The following is a 19,396-nucleotide window of genomic DNA, read 5'->3' on the forward strand; positions in this document are numbered from 1 at the left end:
ACGACGGTACGTTTGCTCGCTTGTGTATACTCAGCATTAGCATGGGATTTCAATGCCCCGACGGAGTATAAATTTTCTTGCTTTTATTCTTCGGAGCGTCTTTCGGACGTCGTGTATGTAACTATGGAATGTATAAGAGATTCGGTCTCTCTGGAGCTCTTCATGCGAAGAACGTCTGTACTAGGACTGCGGCTCTCATAAATAATGGGAAATAAAAATCAACTCGGGGAAGCTCCCTGTTTCTTTGCTCCTCTCGACATTCCGTATATTACTAGATGAAATCTTGTATCATTGATGCGTGCGTTTGTATGCCACGGATGAGTATTTATAATGTCTAAATCTTCTATTTTGAGCAAGCGAAATAGTAAATATGTAAGGTCTACACATGTCTTTTCCTCACATTTAACAACGACTTTATGAGGAATCTTAATAAGAGAGATTAAACTGCACGCGGGATCTTTGTTCATGAAGCAGCTCGTCTCAAAAGCACCGACCGCACTTCATCATCACAGAAAATCAATTTTCTCAACGAATATCGTCGGCTATTGTTCCTTTTTTTCATATATCTCGTCCTATTCAAGACGCGATCGCGTCGTTTAGGAAATTTTATCGAAGCAGTCGCGATGATGCCGATGCTGAACTGTCGATGAACGACCATGACCACGCGACACAATGGTTCATGTGATGCTTCGTCTCTTCGCTCGACGCTGTCGCATATAATCTACGTCGCTTTTGTTGCGCCTAAGATGCTACGAAAAAGCACCGTGACTAATTAATATCCGAGCTTTTTATCGAAGTCGCACAGACGCGCGTTTCAAATTTGCAACCTATCACGATATTATCCCCGGTCATTTTAACAATCTCCTACTCTTCCTTCTTATATCTCGAAATATTTTTTCGATATTAACTCTTTAATATAATTGTGTGATGTGAAAAAGATTTGTTTTTCTCTGTGAATTATACGACTTAAAAATCCCTAAAAATTCCATAATTTAATGATCCTTTAATCTGCATTTCTAGAAATACATTTCGTGTGAATTTTTGTACCGAGCAATTATAAGTCCGAATAAATTAAGTGGTTGAAATATTGGAATAACTTAATAATAAATCATTAGAGTTGTATTAAGTTTAATATTAATTATGAGAAATTATAAATGTATGGATTCAAATGCATCTATAAGATTTAAACTAAAATAACGAAAATTCATAATTTAAAATTCTGAAAATATAACTAAAAATTTTAATTCTCTCAATATATTAAAGTCTGTTTTTACAATATTTTATATTTGTTTATCCTGTAAAAATTAAGAGTACATGTAATTATACTGTTTAAAAATTATAAATAATGAAAAAATTTTATTAAAAATAAAAATTATAATTGTGTAAGGAACAATCGAAACGTGGTAAGTAATGAATGCGAGTTTGAAACGAATATGTCACGTCAGTATATTTCGCTGTCACTTTTAATTTATTTAGGAGGATGCAAGTTAGTCTCTCAGTTTGTAGCTACTAATTTGACTTATGATTTCGTCATATAATCGAAGTTAGGCTTGGTTAGTAGCTAGAATGTCATGTATGTCGATCAGATCGAAATCCTAAAAGCCAATATCATAACAAATTATATTGTGCATTGATTCGCCATAAGTAAATATGTCTGTATATTATAATATACATATATATTAATTTGTATATTAATTAAGTGTACATTAATATCATTAATACGATTTTTCTGATTGTGATGAAATGTTTCCATCAAGTATCTCCAAGAATATACTTTGCCTTTACTTATGGCATGCATATCATTTTTTTATCGCAATGTAAAGGTAAAGTTTATCTCAACGCGTGCGAGTCAAAATCATAACCGTATCATTTATTTCGATTTCGTATTTAATCAAATGATAAAAATTCAAAACAAATCGCGACTTACCAAAACGTTTCTGATGGCTCCATGATGGTAGGAATTGGAGAAGGATATTCGGGATGGGGGATACAAAAATTGAAACAAGAAAAAAACAAAAAAGTAATATTATGTAATACAATTTTATTATTATAGACTAGAGAAAAAATAATATAATATTAATAACATAAGGTAATAAATCAGAAGAGATTAATAGTATAATTATTTTTTATTCATTTTATTGTTTAATTATATAATAATATTAATTATTATTCTCTTGACTGACTAATTACACAAAATAATATACTACTATTATTATATAATTAATCAATGATAATGACAATAATTAAAAATAGTCAAATTAATAATAATAATTAATAATAATAAACTATATAATATATACACAAAGTAAGAAAATAATAGTGGATCGACATACATCGACATACAGCACTGTGAAAAGTCCATATATGAATCTACTTATATGTATGTGATATAAATGAATATGTATATTTTATATGAAGAAAGAAAGCGAAAAGCGAAGCCACACTCTCATCAGCCATGAACAAAATAAAATAAATTGAAAAAAGAAAGAGAGAGAAAAAAGTAAACGGATGCACATCGCCAAATATTCAAAGTTAATGTCATTGCATCAATTAATGAATGCGTTAATATTGCTATCTATTCCAAGTCCATTTTTTTGAAAATGAGTTCTTCGCTATTTTAGCATAACATCGTGATAAAAATTTAAAAAATTGTTGACGATTATCATTCCTTATCAGTGATGTCAGTTTCTAGACCCCCTACCACTACATGTACATGAAATTAGCGCACACAAAGAAAGAGCCGTGTCCGTATCTGCGCTCTTCTACTACCTGAAGCTAGCTGTCGTGCACGGCTCTTTCTTTGTGTGCGCTATCTCCTGTACAGGTAGTGGTAGGCAGCGTCCTGAAACTGGCATCACTGTCCCTTACGCTTCTCTTTGATACGTACACTCGGCAACCAAAATGCCTTAACACCTGAATTTGTGTCAAGGCATATTCGGACGACGTACTTCCACTCTATTATAATTGCGCGTCATGACTATTTAATATCTGGCAACGATGTTTCAAAGTGATTTTACGCAAAATTCAAACTAATGTGTGACATATCTGAAAAAGTGGTTTGACATATGTCAAATATGTCAAAATGTATATGATTAGAAAATAAGTAATGCACATTAATTATATAAAATATTAAAATAAAATATATTAAATATATAAAAAATATAAAGCGTGATATGAATTACACATATTAAGTTTTTATATTTGAACAGCAGTCGCTCATCCTCAAATCTGCGACACAATAAAAAACTGGCATTAATATGTGTAATTCATATCACGCTATATTTTTTATATATTTAAGGTATTTTATTTTAATATTTTATATAATTAATGTGCATTACTTATTTTCTAATCATATACATTTTGACATATTTGACATATAACCACTTTTTCAGATATGTCACACATTAGTTTGAATTTTGCGTAAAATCGCTTTGAAACATCGTTGCCAGATATTAAATAGTCATGATGCGCAATTATAATAGGGTGGAAGTACGTCGTCCGAATATGCCTTAACACGGGCAAATTCAGGTGTTAAGACATTTTGGTTGCCGAGTGTACCTATTATGTGTCTGAATAATGAGAATCTTTACGCATTACGTCTTTTGCATGATGTTTAAATATAATTTCTATAATATATTCAAGTCTCAAAAGTTTCTATTTTATTTTATAAAATGTTGTACGTATTTCTCGTAAAAAGAACAAAATAAAAACTATCTAAAAGGAGCAAATCTAATCTAAATTTTACACGATTCTGTAATATTCAACTCTAGAAAAATGTTTCTGATTAATTATTGTAATTCACAATTATATCAGTGAAAGTATCACTGGTTAAGTTAAGTAAATATATAAATGTATTCTCTCTCTCTTTCTCTCAATATGCACACACGATCTTCATGTCTATAGTTTCGAATGGTAGCTAAGTAACGAAAAGCCGAAAATATTATATATATATAATTATATATATATCTCTTATAATGTTATATATTATATATTATATATATTATATATATTATATATATTATATATATTATATATTATATATATTATATATCTTGTCTTTGCAGAAAAAGATAATCAAGGTGATTATTTACTCATTTTAATAATCTCATCGTAGTTAATTTGTTGCATCTGATACGTAACAATAAGATTGCTTTAATTCACATTCGTAATTTTTTTCATTTTATTCAATATAATTAAACCGATTTTTTTATAGCATTATGATTCGTTTTTCTAATATACGCCAATATTCCACTTTGTGGATCTCACGGGATCGTCTTTTCTGTTATCTCAGTTATTACGCAATAGATGTGCATTTCTCGCAAATATACAGATTTCAACAAAGTAAAGATATATATACATATTATATACCGGCAGTGGGATGATGGTGACACGTGATATTTAATAATGTTTCTGATTTTGTCGGACGTGTTGGCAGACGAGAGCGTGACGACATCAGAAAAAAAAAAGAAAAAAATTTCATAAATAATTAATATAAAAGAAATGAAATATACTTGCGTATGATATAAGATGCTGCGTATAGTTTTCGATGTATGACGTTGTTAATAACATAATTGAGACTGTTCGTAACTAAATATGTAGAATTAGTATATTTATAATCGAGAGTTTACTTAAATAAAAGTTAACCGTAAGAGAGAGAGCTCTCTCGCTCGGGTTCCGATTCGGACTCCGAGGAGCGAGAATGAAGTATTTACAGTAAACAAAACGCGTGTAGCGCGAAAGAAAAGAAATTTAAAGAGCGATGATGTTGGAATGAATTCGGAGGATGATGAACGATAACGACGATAATATAATGTGAATCGAAAGAAGGCTTCGTAGGTTTGCACTTCGTACAATAATCGATTAAATAAAAGAGTGACGCGCGCTTTTAAGAAATATAACAGATAATATATAAAATATAATATATAATATAGAATTGTTATATAATTGAGGGTCTCCTCTTTGACTATACGATTTTACAGTCCAAATTCCATTTTTAATACTCAACAGCGATAATTAAATTATTTAAACAAAAAAATTTTTTAATTCTTGATTCGCGTTTGTGGTGCATTTTTCTTATATTCACATTTTTCTTAAACCCACCCGATTTTGGTTTTCTATTTTTCGCAATTATTTTTCTTTATACTATTTGCAACCTCGTTCTTAAACTAACAGTTATCTTTTGATAACTGGAGAAGGAACTTTATTGCCTATTCTAAATATATTATTTGAAATAAGTCTATAATTTAATGTCTAATTTTAGTTTGTATATATTTATATATGTACAGATGTATATATACAACATAAAAATACTTGTTTCAGATTTACTTATCTTAATCTGTATTATTTTTATTCAAATAAAATTAGGCCCTTTAGAATATCACATAGGCCTAATTTTATGATTGAGTATATAATTATTAACAATATATCATCGCAATATATACATAGAAAATACATAATATATCGATCCGAAATAAAGACATATTTATAAACGACTTAACGCTCGCGAATTCAAAATTTCGTAGTTTAATTTCAATTTTACTGCGAACGTCAAGAGATCTACATAAATTTCCTCATAATAGACGATAGTTCCTCATAATAGATCCTCATAAAATAAAATTCGAAATAAAATTCTTCGGAAGTGAATATTCGATATTATGTTGAAAGTACGATATACATATATATATATATATATATATATATATATATATATATATATATGTATATGCAAATGTATATATAATATAAATAATTATTAAATTAATAAATTTCAAACCGGCGTCGTTTAGTCGTCTAAGAGGTCAGCCAGACACTCACCGGTAGTGGTGCTAGCTGCGCTGGTCGCAGCACCGGCGGGATGCTGCTGCTGCTGTTGCTGCGACTGGAACATTGCCGTGGGATGTAGGAACACGGATCCGTACATCAAATTTTCGTCCGACTGCTGCTGCTGGCTGATTTGCTGACTGGTAGTGGCGACTACCGGTGAATTGCTGATGCCAGGACCGCCGCCGCCGCCACCACTGCCGCTGCCACCGCCGCCGGTCACGATCGGTGCCCCGGGAGTTGGCGGTACCAGACTGCCTTCTTCGACGGCGACGCGTACCGATTCGATGTGCCGCCGCGAGAAGACATGTTCCTGCAGCGGGGTCTTGGCCGAGTAGCGTACAGAGCACAATCTGCATTCATCTGGTCCGGTTGGTCCACGATGCGGTTGAATGGCTGAGCTCTCGGCCGGCAGACCCGCCGCTAGCCTAGCTTTTTTCTCCTTGGCACGGGCATTCTGGAACCACACCTGCAACTCGTCTCCATTAGTCTCCGTAAACTTGGATCGAGATTAGACACGCGCGCGCGTCCAAATAACAGCTTCCTCGTGGATTATTAACGATTTATTATGAGCTCGGAGCCGGGCTCGCACGAGGACCATCGATGCTCACCTGGACCACCCGCTTCGGTAGGCCGATCTCGCGGCCGAGCATCTCACATTCGGCCATCGTCGGTGTCTTGTAATCCGAGAACAGCGACTTCATCACTTTCACCTGGGTGCCTGACATCTGCGTACGATACCGCTTGCCGCCGGATTGACTAGTGGTGTTCCCGCCACTGGACTGTGCACTGGTCACCGGCGGTCCAGAGGCACTGGTGCCTCCGCTAGCGGGTCCTTGCCTCGAGCTCTGAGTACTTGAAGCCGGACTCGCTGGGCCACTTTCATCGTCTAGGAATTCCGTAGTTTCGCTCATGCTGTCGTCATCGCAAATGCTGCGCTCGGATAAATCGGTCAGGGGTCCGCAGTCACTGCCGCCGCGGAAGTGAGAGCCATGTTGTTCTTCGAGAAGGCTACTTAGACCACCCAAAGTCAGTTTCACAGGTCGACTGAGATCGACCGGTTTACTCAGATCTAACGGTGACTCGGCGCTGTTGCTGAGGATTTGATGATTCACTATCTCTTGCTTTCCATTACTGGCGTGCGCCAACTCGCTAAAATATCGCTTCATTTCCTCGTAATAAGAGGTTTTCAAAGACTTTATAGATGCCTCCATGTCACTATTGATCGGCGGAAACAATGGTGGCATCATATGAGGAGTGCTAGAATTTGAAGGAGCGGATTCCATCGAGAGCTCTTCATCCGGGATGTTGTCAATGTTAACTTCACCGCGAGCTACTTGATCGGCGTGTTTACTGCTGAGATGAGATTCTAGGGCAGATTTTACCTTGAACAGTGCCGGACAGAACGGACAGCGCTTATTAATCACTTGGCTGTGGGCGCGGAATTGACCTTTGCGTTCGCGAGCGCGTGTATTCTGGAACCACACTTGTACCACGCGTTTCTTCAAGCCGACTTCGCGAGCAATCGTTTCCAGCATCTTCCTCGATGGATTAGACTCGATCTGGTACTTCTGATAGAGATAGTCTAGTTGTTCCGGAAGTATCGTAGTTCGCAAACGTTTGTCCTTTGGTTGCTCGTTATGTTCCGAGTTTAAACGGTTGTCGCTGCCCGTTCCCTCCTCGGGGTCTTCATATTTTCTTTTCTGCATCATAGCGATAAGCGGATGAGGAGTTTCCGTTGTAACCCCGGAGGTAGCGTTAAGTGCTTGCTGTTGCAGAATTCCGAAAGGTGTATCAGGTGGATAAGTTGGCGGAAACAGGGACGGGTTCATGATATGTACTAGCTGATGCTCACGCCAAAGCTCGAATCGTCCGAACACCAAATTGCATTTCTCGCACTGATAGCTACTTTCTTTCGATTCCGTTTGTGATTGTTGCTGTTGTTGTTGCGACTGCTGCTGTTGCGATTGCTGCTGGGATTGTTGATGCGTTTGAGACAATGTCTGCTGCTGATGAGGAGGCGTGGCGGTGTTCAACGGTTGTTGTAATTGTTCGGTCAGCGCAGGAGCAGTCGATGGATTGTTGACTACTGTGTTGTTTGTAGTTGTAGTAGAACTGCTGTTACTATCTTCGGAACTCAGAACTGCGGCAACTTGAGCCGCTGCAGCCTGAGCTTGCGCACTTCTTTTAGCATCTTCCTCTTTGAAGCAGTGTGTCTTCTGATGGCGTATAAGCTCGTAATATCGCTGGAATACTAGCAGGCATTTTTTGCACTGATAGTTTAATCCCGGTGTCCTTTGAAATCTACCGGAACCATCGTCATTTTCGCGTCCACCCGCTGCCACGGGCTCGGCGGCGGGTTGATTCTCGTAAACTTTGCGTGCCTTTTGTCTAGCATTTTGAAACCACACCACAATTACGCGCGGACTTAAGCCAAGAAGCTTGCTGAGGTACTCTAAATCATCATCTTTCGGATACGCATTGTTCTCGAAAAATTCTTGAAGAACTTTTATTTGATAATCAGTGAATCTCGTTCGATTGGCGCGTTTTCCGGAACTACCGCCGGAAGCATTGCTACCATTACTATTGCCGCCGAAAGAATAATCCGTTGGTCCACGACCCGGACTCAAAGATCTTTGCGGTGTAAGTGCCATGGCAGCAATCGCGTTCGAAACTACATTACCTGTTCCTGGACTGGGATTGGCAAAATTTTGTGGCGCCAATTTCGGTGGTAACATCGGAGTACTCGGGGCGTTTGTGGTTGATGGGGGATGGGACGAAATATCATGATGGATGCCCGAAAGTATAGAACTCATACTGAGTGCAGGTGAATGTGGTCGCGATTGTTGGCCACCCGAGCTACTCGGGGAATGATGCTGCTCCTCTTGATGTTGTTGAATTTGTTGTTGTTGTTGTTGTTGTTGGCACTGTGATTGTTCCGGTGCCTCCTGCTTAATCTCGGTAAGTTGCGACGTGCTCGTATTTTGCATAGATGGCGGAGGCGTGACTTGTTTATTTGGGCTTTTATCATCGGAGGAACTGCCAGATACGCTGGTGTTTAATGGAGTGACTTTCGCTTCACCAGTTTTTTCATACTCTTCGAGATTCAGAGTGGTACTTGGCGGATTATTGAAATTATAAGGACTATCTTTGTTACGTTGTCGCTCCTTAAATAACGTATTTCGGAACCAATGTTTTATAACTTTAGGCGGTAAACCGCTCTGACCGGCCATTTCTATAATTTGTTCCTCACCAGGAGAATTATTAATATCAAAGTTCTTGCGCAATATCTTTAGTTGTTCATCAGTAATACGCGTACGCGCTCGTTTTTGTGATGCAGCTGCATTCGCCTGAAAGGTCAAAAATATCGCTCATATTTTCTTTCCGTTTATTAATTTTTGATATATGCAATTAATATTCGACAGTTATGCGATACAGAAGACAGATATAGATTGATGGATAAATATAAAAAATATCTTTTCTAGATAATCTTTCATTTTTACACGTAAATTTAAACATTCTTTTAAATATGTCTTAATCTCCTTGTGATTATGTCTTTATTTCTTGCTAGATTATTAATGTTTGATACTACAAGTAATTTTATTTTTTGTTAAAGAATGATTTAGATCAATAAATAAATGAATATATATATATATATATATATATATATATATATATATAAATGAGTAGACATGAGTATAATAAATAAATGAGTAAACATGAAATAAATATCACAAACACATATCTCTACTTACCGCTGCTGCTGCCTGTTGTTGCTGAAGAGCAAGATGCTGCTTAGCAAGAAGATCCGCTTGATTAATTGGTGGATATCCAGCAGCGGCAGCACCATCATACGGTGGTGGTGGTAACATCATTGGCACTAGAGGTGGCTGTAAATTCATGGCTGCTAAAGCGGGTACAGCGTTCAATGAAAATGGTAATCCCATCATTCCCATCATCAATCCTGGATATTGTTGCAGATGTTGTTGCAGTTGTGACGCCGCCATTGCGTTCAAAGCAGCTTGCATTTCGGACATTTGTTGAGCAAATGTGAGTTGTGAATGCTGTTGCTGTTGTTGCTGCTGCTGTGACTGTTGTTGTGGAATATGGTGTGAATTGGTAGGCAATACAGTCGGTGTCGCAGAATCTGTACTTGAAACGGGAGTGTTGCTCAATGCCGGAGTCGTCGTTGGAGTGGTCGATGTGGCTTCTGGTGTTCGGCTGATGCGTTCCTTGCATTCAGTGTTTTCTTCCTTTTCTTTTTCGCGTGATTCCTTATCAGAGCTGAGATCTTGTGGTTGCCCAGCAGCGGGCGTGGAACTTCTCGGTGCCGTATTAGTCGATGAAGATGTCGCAACAGTCACTACTACGCTTTTCTTCTCGTATTCGCACTTGAACTGCTGTGCATACTTTTCGAGAAATTCACGTGGTACAAGATCGCGATGAACCTCTTCACAGTGAGCCTTCAGAACCCAAACACTGCTGAATTCTTTGTTACAGTGCTGGCAAGTGCTGCGTGTAAGTTCGGGTATCACGTCATCATCGATGTGAGTCTCTTCGGCTTCTTCCTCTTTCTCTTGCGCGGCTTGAGCAGCGAGAGCTTGCTTCTGTTGCTCCTGCTTTTGTTGTTCTTGCTGCGCTTGGAGAGCAGCAGCTGCTTCCTCCTCCTTGCGCTGTCGTCTTTGGTGATTCTCGTTGAATTGCATTACGAGATCGAAGCCGAAACTCTCTAGGAGATGTTTGTACATTTGTGAAGTTTTGTGTCGCGGTTGAGAGAGAATATCCTGCGACGAATGCTGCGTGGCTTGTTGCATATGTTGTTGCGGTCCTGGTGTTGTGGATGTAGGAGGTGGTGTCTTAGCCGGAGTAGATGAAGTCAATTGCTGCGATGCCAATTGTTGAAATAATGCCAGTGGATTACTAAAAATGCAATATAATTGCTGATGCGTTGCCAATTGTTCCTGACTGACAAATAAAGCACTACAGCGCGAACAGCAAAGCATCCCGCTTGCATTACTAGCATTACTATTAACGGGTGAACTGGTTGGACTTGTCGGTGATGGTTGTTCAATCAATGGCCGAGCAAGATCTACTTGACCACTGGCTGCAAGATCCTGCAATTTACTAGTACGCGTTTGATGAAGAACGCTCCTCATATGAATATCCAAGGTACTACCCTGGGTATATGCGACTTTGCAGATGTTGCATTTGTAAGGTTTCTTGTCCTGATCCTGCTGGGAATCAGGCGACTCGGTTGGGCTGGCTGGAGGTACTACCGAGATCAACGTATTATTATTACCTTGCTCCTGTGCCATCGCTCGTTTTAGCTTGTGCAAATGGCTCACGCTGTTATAGTGTACGAGAAGTATGTTCTTTTGCGTGAAACTCTCTTTGCAAACGTCACACTTATATGGCCTGTTAGGGTCCAGATATTTTTCCATTGGATAAGACATTTTTTCACCTTTGCGATGCAATAAAGTCTTATTATGACCAGTAAGATAACTCTGACGTGTAAAGGCTACTTTGCAGCGGTGACACTTGAATTTTCGGCTAGGATCATGATAAGAATCTTCGGCGATTGTTTGGCTATTTAAATAATCCTCTAGTAGACGTTGCTCTTTCTGCAATGGGGACGAATCACTAGCATCACTTTCCTCTTCGTCACCTCTACCGGCTTCATCTTCCGTATTTTGCTCGCTAATCAAACTGCTTTGCCTCTTCAACGTTTCTTCCGTGAGCGCTTGAAACAATGGATTGTGAACTAAGTTCTGTTTATATTGAGCTAACTCGTCTTCATGAAGATCATGGGTAGATTCCAAGTGTCTCTGAAGTGCTTGAACCGAACGAAAAGATCGTCCACAGAGGGTACATTTGGTTGCTTCTCTGATCGCGTGATACTGGGAGTGTTGTTGAACCTTTTCCAAAGTCTTGAAAGCGAGACTACACTGTCCGCAACGATACTTGTAAACATGTTTCTCGCTAACTGCTAAAGTGAGCATAGTAGCTGGATGATTTTCTCTATGATGTTGCTGAAGATCTTCGGGAGAACGGTAAGTTCGACCACACACAGTACACACAGTTCTGGTAAGTTCCTCGATATCATCGTTGCCACTCCGTTCGCTCATGTCTTCTTCCTGATGGGGTTTCGTCGTTGTCGTGGGCGATGTTGGCGTCGTTGCAACTGTTACAGCCGGCGTTGAAGTATTTCTCGGATTGTTATTCAGCCAATGACTTTGATCCACTAACAATAATAACCTTTGCAGGCCATCACTATTAACAGAATGAATTTGCATCACGTGCTTCTCAAGAGCGGGACGTTCCTTGAAACTATCTTGGCACAAGGGGCATAATAAATCCGGCGTCGGCTCTTCCTTCACTGTTTCAGTTTTCTCTTCCGAATCATGAATGTGAGCCACTTGCAAATGTTGTCGTAATTCTTCTCGCGATGTCGGCTGATACGTACAGTATAGGCACGTAATTTCGTCTTGATCATTCTCCGGCTCTACTTCCGGTTCTGGATCATTATCCGGTTCTTGTTTCACTTCACTACCGCACTCACTACCTTCCTCTCGTCGTTCTGAAATCAGACAAAAAAAATGGTTTTTCGCAGATCCTTTTTGAACATAATATTTATATCTAATTATTAAGAATCTTCGCATTAAAAATGTTAAAAATTATTAATGTTCTGATTTAATGTAAAATAAATTATGTTAATAACATATCACTATTAAAAAAAATTATCTGTTTGATCTATTTAAAAACAGTGTGTGACAAAACAGCAGATTTTTCTATTTATATTTTAATTTAAAAAATTCTTTAAGTTATTATTAAGGATATTAAATATTTATTAAAAAGATTTTTAAAGATGTTTTTTATAAATCACAATTAATATATTTGTAATTTAAGAAGGATTATTTGAAAATAATTAAAATATCAAAATTCTTTTAATTTTGATCAAACAAAGTATATTTCTCTCTTGCGTTAATTAATTTTAGCTATATAAATTTCTGTTTATAAACTTTGGAAAGAATCTAAATAAAAAAATAGTAAATATATATAAAAACATTACAAAATCTGAAACATACTGTAAAATCATGTTTTTTGATTTTAGTTTTCTTAGGTTTTCTTAGAAATCACTTATGATCAATTTTTTACAAATCTGTTCATTATAATAAAAATCTGCAAATTATAATGAAAATCCTCAGAGATGCGGCTCAGTAATACGCATCAAAATGTAGTTAAATACATGGAAAAAAATTCGGATGTTAATTCAATGTTAAAAAAAAACGCAAACATACTTTTTGTGCCATATGATTTCATAACTGGATAAACACTGTCCTCCTTAAATTAAAATTTTCTAAAAATTAAATATTTTTTTTTCTTTTATTGTTATAATATTTAATTAGTATTACTTATTTAAATCATTTAGTAGCTGAAACATGTTAAATATTACCAAGTCTTCGTGCTTTCATAATATGTGTCTATGAAACGGAAGGATTCATCTTGAAGGATTTTGTTTTAAATTTTAATCATTATTCTTCTTGTAGATTTATTCTTTATTCTTCTTATAGATTTTATCTTCTTATATCTTTCAGAACATAAAAATATATATGAGAATAGGATTTTTGGAGAATGTCTTCAAATGTATATAAAATTTCTAAAAATATAGAAATTCCTAAGTAAAATTCTCAAATTACATTATTATACACAATTCGTCTTTAAATTGACATTGACATTTATTGATCTGTATTTTTAATTTTACCACCGAAACATCTTGATGTGAAATTAAAACAAAATGGAAATTTCAATGTTAAATATGTAGGAAAAAAAGAAAGTTTTTTTTACGATTCATTTATTATAGTATTTACGAATCTCTGAATGTGCGTCTTGAAATTTGTTTTTCGCGTCCACTTGTTTTTAGCGATTCATTTCTCGGTCATAAATTAAAAACGGACATGATATATAATCACTTACATGTGCAGAAAGTGATACGGAAAGCACTTAAGGCTAAATGTAAATGTAAAAATTTCCACTTACCGTAGAAAATTTCACAATTACAGTTTCCTTTAGCTAATTACCATGTATATTATTATTACCGTAAGATTATTTACGTTTCGATTTCACCGAGATTTGCTACAATAAAAAATCGGCGCAATATTAAACTTGGGCATTTAGTATTCAGACGCGCGCAAGAGACAGCCATTTATTTCGTAGCGATTCATTCCCCGAGACATTAGCTTGAAACGCCACAGGAGAAAGTAAATTATAGATACTACTGGCTAAACTATGGCACAGTATGCTGCGTAACGTAAAGTTCGCGTTTAGTGTCACGTACGCACCATCGGTTGTGTATCGCAGACATTCTCTCTAGCGACGCTATTAAATTGATTGGACTTATCCGAGAACCCCGCTCGCGATTCTTCCTCTCGCGGTCCATCCGATTCGCGAAGAAATTACCGGGGCAATTATATATTCTGCCGGTCGTTTCGGTGCACGAACGGAAGGATTTACGCAAGCAAAACACGCACGCACGTACGTATCGCCGTCGCGGAGAGAAAGTTTTCCGGCCGTGTCGAAAAGAGGAAGGCGACGAGGAACCAACGGTCAGTCTGTCTTCCGCACGCGTCGCAGATGCTCTCACGCCGGTCTCGCGAACAATAATATGTCAAATTACAGATTGGCCGCATCGAATCGATACGGTGGTTTTCTACGAAAGAAAGGAAAGAAAAAAAAAGAAAGAAAGAAGAGGTGATTAAAAACGACTAAAGGAGAACACGGCCTGTAGGGCATTGTCCGAAAATTTGCTTGCACGATACGATCGTCAGTTGTCTTGCAAAGCGCGCGAAGCAACGTGTGCTTGCTGGTTTCATTTTTCCATGTATTTATATAAATACAGACCTAATATATATATACATAAGAACACGCAGCATTGTGCGCACCGGTGGTGACGGCACACGCCACGGCCATATGCCATGCAAAATTACCGTCATTGCCGGCTAATTGTGAGATAACAAAATAATGAGACCAGTGAAATCATTATGAGGATGTAGTTGCAGGTTTTCCTTGCTCGCGCAAATTAATGTACGGTCAAGCCAACATAAAAGAAATTTGCCATAAAAGAAATTATGCGTAGCACAATCCTACTCTGTTTTGTATATTATATTTTCGATGCGCCAAAATATTTTTTTTAATATTACCTTCAAATATATCTAATATAAAAAAATTATATATGATCTATCAATTAATCATCGATCAGAACTTGTTAAAATATAAAATAAACAAGTTTATAAGTAATAAAAAAAAATACCTCATGTTTATAAGTAATCAAAAAAATACCTCATGTACCAACAAATTGAAAAATATCGAAATCTTCTTTCAAGCATCTCTTGACAGCTGTCTCTATAGAAAAAAAAAACTAAAAAAAAAGTATTTCTTAAAGAAACGAAGAATATATAACAAATAATTTTTTATGTTGACAATATTTCAGTCTTAATGTATGTATATAAAAAAATTCTACAGAAATATAATAGTTGTTATTTATTATTAGATTGTTATAACTTACCATTGTTGGTGCTCGTAGCGTTGGGTGTCGTTGGCGTGGTCGGACTCGGTTGTTGCGTGGGCGGCACATCGGGATCGCTCATTACCTGAAACACGTCGCTGATATCCGTGTGCGGAGTCTCGTTTCCTTGGAGGCTGCTTCTCCTGTGAAGCTGATGTAACTGCTCCATTTGAAAATGTCGCATAGATTTCACGTGTTGCAGGAGCGGCAATCGGTGCTTGGCACTAAATACGCACAGAGCGCAGTGATATAATTTTCCAGGAGTTTGGATGTTGTTGCTCGCCTCGATAAGATGACGGAGCAGAAGCGCCGCGGCTTCGTGCCTGGGCGAGGCGGCGTGTAGAGCCAATTTATGAGCGCTGTTGGTATAGTAATCGCACGCGTGACAACGCAATTGCGCAGCGCTCGTGGGTGACGCCAAGTATTTGAGTTTCCATTCGTTGCGTGGACCACCCTCCTTCACGTGATTCACGTGCTGCAGCCGTTGCAGATGCTTATCAGTCTTACAGTGTAGTTGGAAATTCGCTTTCAGATTGGTTTTATAGGAACAGAGTTTGCAAATGAAGTGTGCGTTTAACACTGTAAGTATCTCGCCTTCGCGAGTTCTCGTTCTATCGACAGCTAGGTGATGACCTAGAGCCTCGAGCGAATCCGTCGCGAAGTTGTTACAGACACAGCAGTGATAGAGATGAGAGGGATCCTGGTCCGCAGGTTCCGGCGGTGGTTCCATGCTGTCCGGCGAAAGTCCAACATCGCCGCCAAGATTAGTCATGGCAGCCATATTCGCCATGATTTCAGGCGGAAGCTGTTGTGGCAGTGGACCGCCGGTCATCATTTGTATCAGAAGCGCTTGATTGTAAGCCATATCAGCTAATGCCGCCTCCGCATGTTGCGGTTTGTCGAGACCGCCTAAGTGAAGCAATTGTTCGAGTTGTTGTTGATGCTGTTGCGCCTGCTGATGATGCTGCTGCGCTTGATGATGGTGGGACAACACGGACAATGTTTGCATGTGCTTGATGTTCTGATGCAGAACGAGCGAGTTGTGCGTGTGCTTCTCGCTCGTCATGTGTATTCTCAGATTCCGCGCAACATTCGTTTCGTAGTTACACACGTCGCAGCGAAACGAATGCTTCGGTTTATTCTGATTACTACTCTGGGCGGCCAGATGTGGATTGTGATTCTGCTGATGGTGAGGGCTCCGTGTCGGCAACGGCGTGTCTTGAGACGAAGAGGGGTTGCTGGTAGCGGAGGCACCTCCGCTACCCTGCTGCAGTTCTTGCATGTTGTTCAGATGCTTGTCACTTTGCATGTGTATACTGAGGTTGCCCTTCGTCGTGGTAGAATAATTACATACCTCGCATCTGTATGGTTTGTATCCGCAAGTGTAGGTCTCACCACGCGCTAACCTAGGATGCGGCTGACCTGCGATGCAATATATACAGGATGTTTCGTTTTCCGGATGTTTCTCCTTCATATGTATCTCGAGGGTCTCCTGATACTTGTAGTGCCAGTTACATTTAGGACATTTCAGAGTTTTGCAAGAGTTTCGACTGTGGATGCCAGCGAGTGGTCCAGTGGCCCCAGCGAGTCGACTGGTAGCTAATATTAATTCACACCTGCCGCACTCCACTCCACTCGGCCTGCCTTGCATATGATCCGCACAAACACCTATCGTAGTACCGCCGCTGTAACTCGGCGGATTCTGTGGATGAGTAAGCGCGTACGAAGATGGAGATCCTTTAGCCGACGAAGCCGATGGCGGTGGTGAGCTGTAATGCATTTCAGGAGCCTTGGCCCAAGAGACGGCGCTAACTTGTGCGCCGGTCCATTGATGCTGTTGATGATTGTATGTGAGAGGATGATTCGAGTGTGACGTTGGCGTTGTGGGAGTGCTTGGCGAGGGTCGCTGAGTCTGTTGCGATTGTTGTTGTTGTTGAGGACTGCTAGGTACGCCAGGTGTGCTCGCTGGGGTGTTCGTTGTCGTTGTCTCGTGTTCGTTGGTCTCGTTACGCTGCTGTTGCTGCTGACCTTGTGTTTGCGGTGGTAATGCTTGAGCGCAAGCCAAATTCGTGACAGGCTCTAGGAAACTAACAAGTGGCTGCTTTCCTCTACCCACAGCCTGAATGATGGCCGATGCCGTCGATTGCGAGAGTATCTGTCGTTCGTCTTCCATTAAAGTAAGTTGATGCTCGCCCTGAGCGTGCGCAACGAAACTTTTCGCGTATCCGAAACTGAGTTTACATATGAAACACATTAAGATAGGTTTGATGGGTACTGATGCAGGCGATGGTGGCTCTGTGAATTTTGGAGCAAGTTGCTGTTTACTACCTTCCGCGCTCCTATAACTGATCACCCGGTAACTGTGCATCACGGGAAGATCGGGATTGTGCTGTTGGACCGTCGAACGTTGTTGTTGCTGTTGCTGCTGCTGCTGGTAGGCCTGATGCGCGTACAACCGCGACACATAGTATGCGTTCGCGATTTGCGGGAAAACTAAGGAGTGAGGAACCGATACACCGCGCCCGTCCACGATACAACCGTCGGGTAGAGAGTCATCTTCGCTCAGCTCGCTCTCGCCCTCGAAGATGTAGGCCGACCCATCCGGATTGTAGACGATTTTACCGTCGAATTTTTCCACGTCGCCGCCCGTCGGACTCGGACTCGGACTAGGGCCTTGCTGTTGCTGTTGACCCTGCGATTGCATCGTCATAGTAGTGGTTGTGGTGGTGGTGGTGGTATCCGCGATAGGTATAGGTGTCGGTATCGCGTCGCGGGTGCAGGGTTCCGTGCCCGAAGGTGGACTGGCCGTGCGGGGGTGATGGGGCTGATGTAACGCAGCCCCAGCCGCCGGGGGGGACCCACCCCCTCGGCCCCCCTCCTCCTCCGGGCTCATCTCCTGCTTCTGCGTGTACGTGGAATTTTGAAAGGGCCCGCCGTGTTGCTGCTGTCGCTGTTGCTGCTGCTGCTGCTGTTGATGGACCGCCACCAGGTGCTGAAACAACTGATGCTCGATCGCGCTCGGCGTGTGTTGCTGTAGATGCGACGGAGGAATATTGTGGTGCTGAAGGTGGTACGGGGGATGAGGCTCACTGGAGGGCATCACCCCAGACGTGAGGCGGGCGCCAGCCTCACATCACCTACGGTGCCTGCGCCTGCGTTCTCCGGACTTCCTCTTCTTCTTCTTCCACGCGGACTCGCCCGCTTACTCGCCGATTGCCTCCCCGTCTTATTCTTCCTTTCGCCACCGAGAGAGGGTTCACTAGCTACCCCGACGTAAGCCCAGGTCGTACCTGCAAGCAAATCAAGATCGATGTTTTAATGTTAAAAAGATTTGTAGGCACAAATAATTGTATTTATATCGTTTTACAATTTTCTATATTCACTTCATGTCTCATATATGTCATCTAGTTGAAAAAAACTGAGATGTAACATACTTTAAAGATGCTCTCCGAATTATATCCGTCAGATGAGACTAGTTAGCTCGCTTGGGAGAGAATGACTTCGCAAACGGCATATTTAGGAATCGTCTAGTCGGTTAATCCGGTCAAACAGAGTCGGCATTTCCGAGGGCAGCCGAAAGATAGCGAAATACGCAGAACCGCGGCAAGCTGCGTGTGCAGAGGATCGCCCGGAGAAGACGGCGGGTAAGATACACAAAGCCGCGGAGAACCGTCGTGGTAACACAACGGCTCGTTGTATTCGGATTACCTGAGTGAATCCAGCTGTGTTTGCGATCGATCGGCCGAGAGCTTATCTATCGACGGAATATCAATGTTTCCGTACGGGCAATGTGAGAACGAAGGAAGAAATGAACTCAATGGCAAACTCGTCGCGATGAATGCTCGTCTGTACGCGCGCGGATTCAAGATTCCTCGTCCCTTCTCTTTTATATACATATGTCTTTCTCTCCGCTTTGTCAACATAGATATATTTTCGTCATATACCGTGCTATGAAATAGAGCATTGTTCGCGTTTACAAATAGTAACATTTTATTCCGAATTAACTTTTCTCTG

General features: G+C 40.0%; 1 protein-coding gene across 6 annotated transcripts in view; it reads right to left on the reverse strand.

Annotated features, from left to right (window-relative positions):
• The window catches only part of LOC105258322 (zinc finger homeobox protein 4), a 315,292-nt gene that overhangs the window by 75,600 nt on the left and 220,296 nt on the right, over positions 1-19,396 (reverse strand). For all 6 annotated transcript variants that reach the window (XM_025408211.1, XM_025408210.1, XM_025408209.1 and 3 more), the window contains 4 exons: positions 15,383-18,672; positions 9,576-12,397; positions 6,432-9,170; positions 5,815-6,289 (listed from right to left, as the gene is read on the reverse strand). In XM_025408211.1, coding sequence (XP_025263996.1) covers positions 5,815-6,289; positions 6,432-9,170; positions 9,576-12,397; positions 15,383-18,482 — 9,136 coding nt within the window. In that variant the 5' untranslated portion in view covers positions 18,483-18,672. The remainder of the gene's footprint in view (positions 1-5,814; positions 6,290-6,431; positions 9,171-9,575; positions 12,398-15,382; positions 18,673-19,396) is intronic.

Source organism: Camponotus floridanus, unplaced genomic scaffold (genome assembly GCF_003227725.1).
Source record: "Camponotus floridanus strain SB8 unplaced genomic scaffold, Cflo_v7.5 scaffold2, whole genome shotgun sequence".
NCBI lineage: Eukaryota > Metazoa > Arthropoda > Insecta > Hymenoptera > Formicidae > Camponotus > Camponotus floridanus.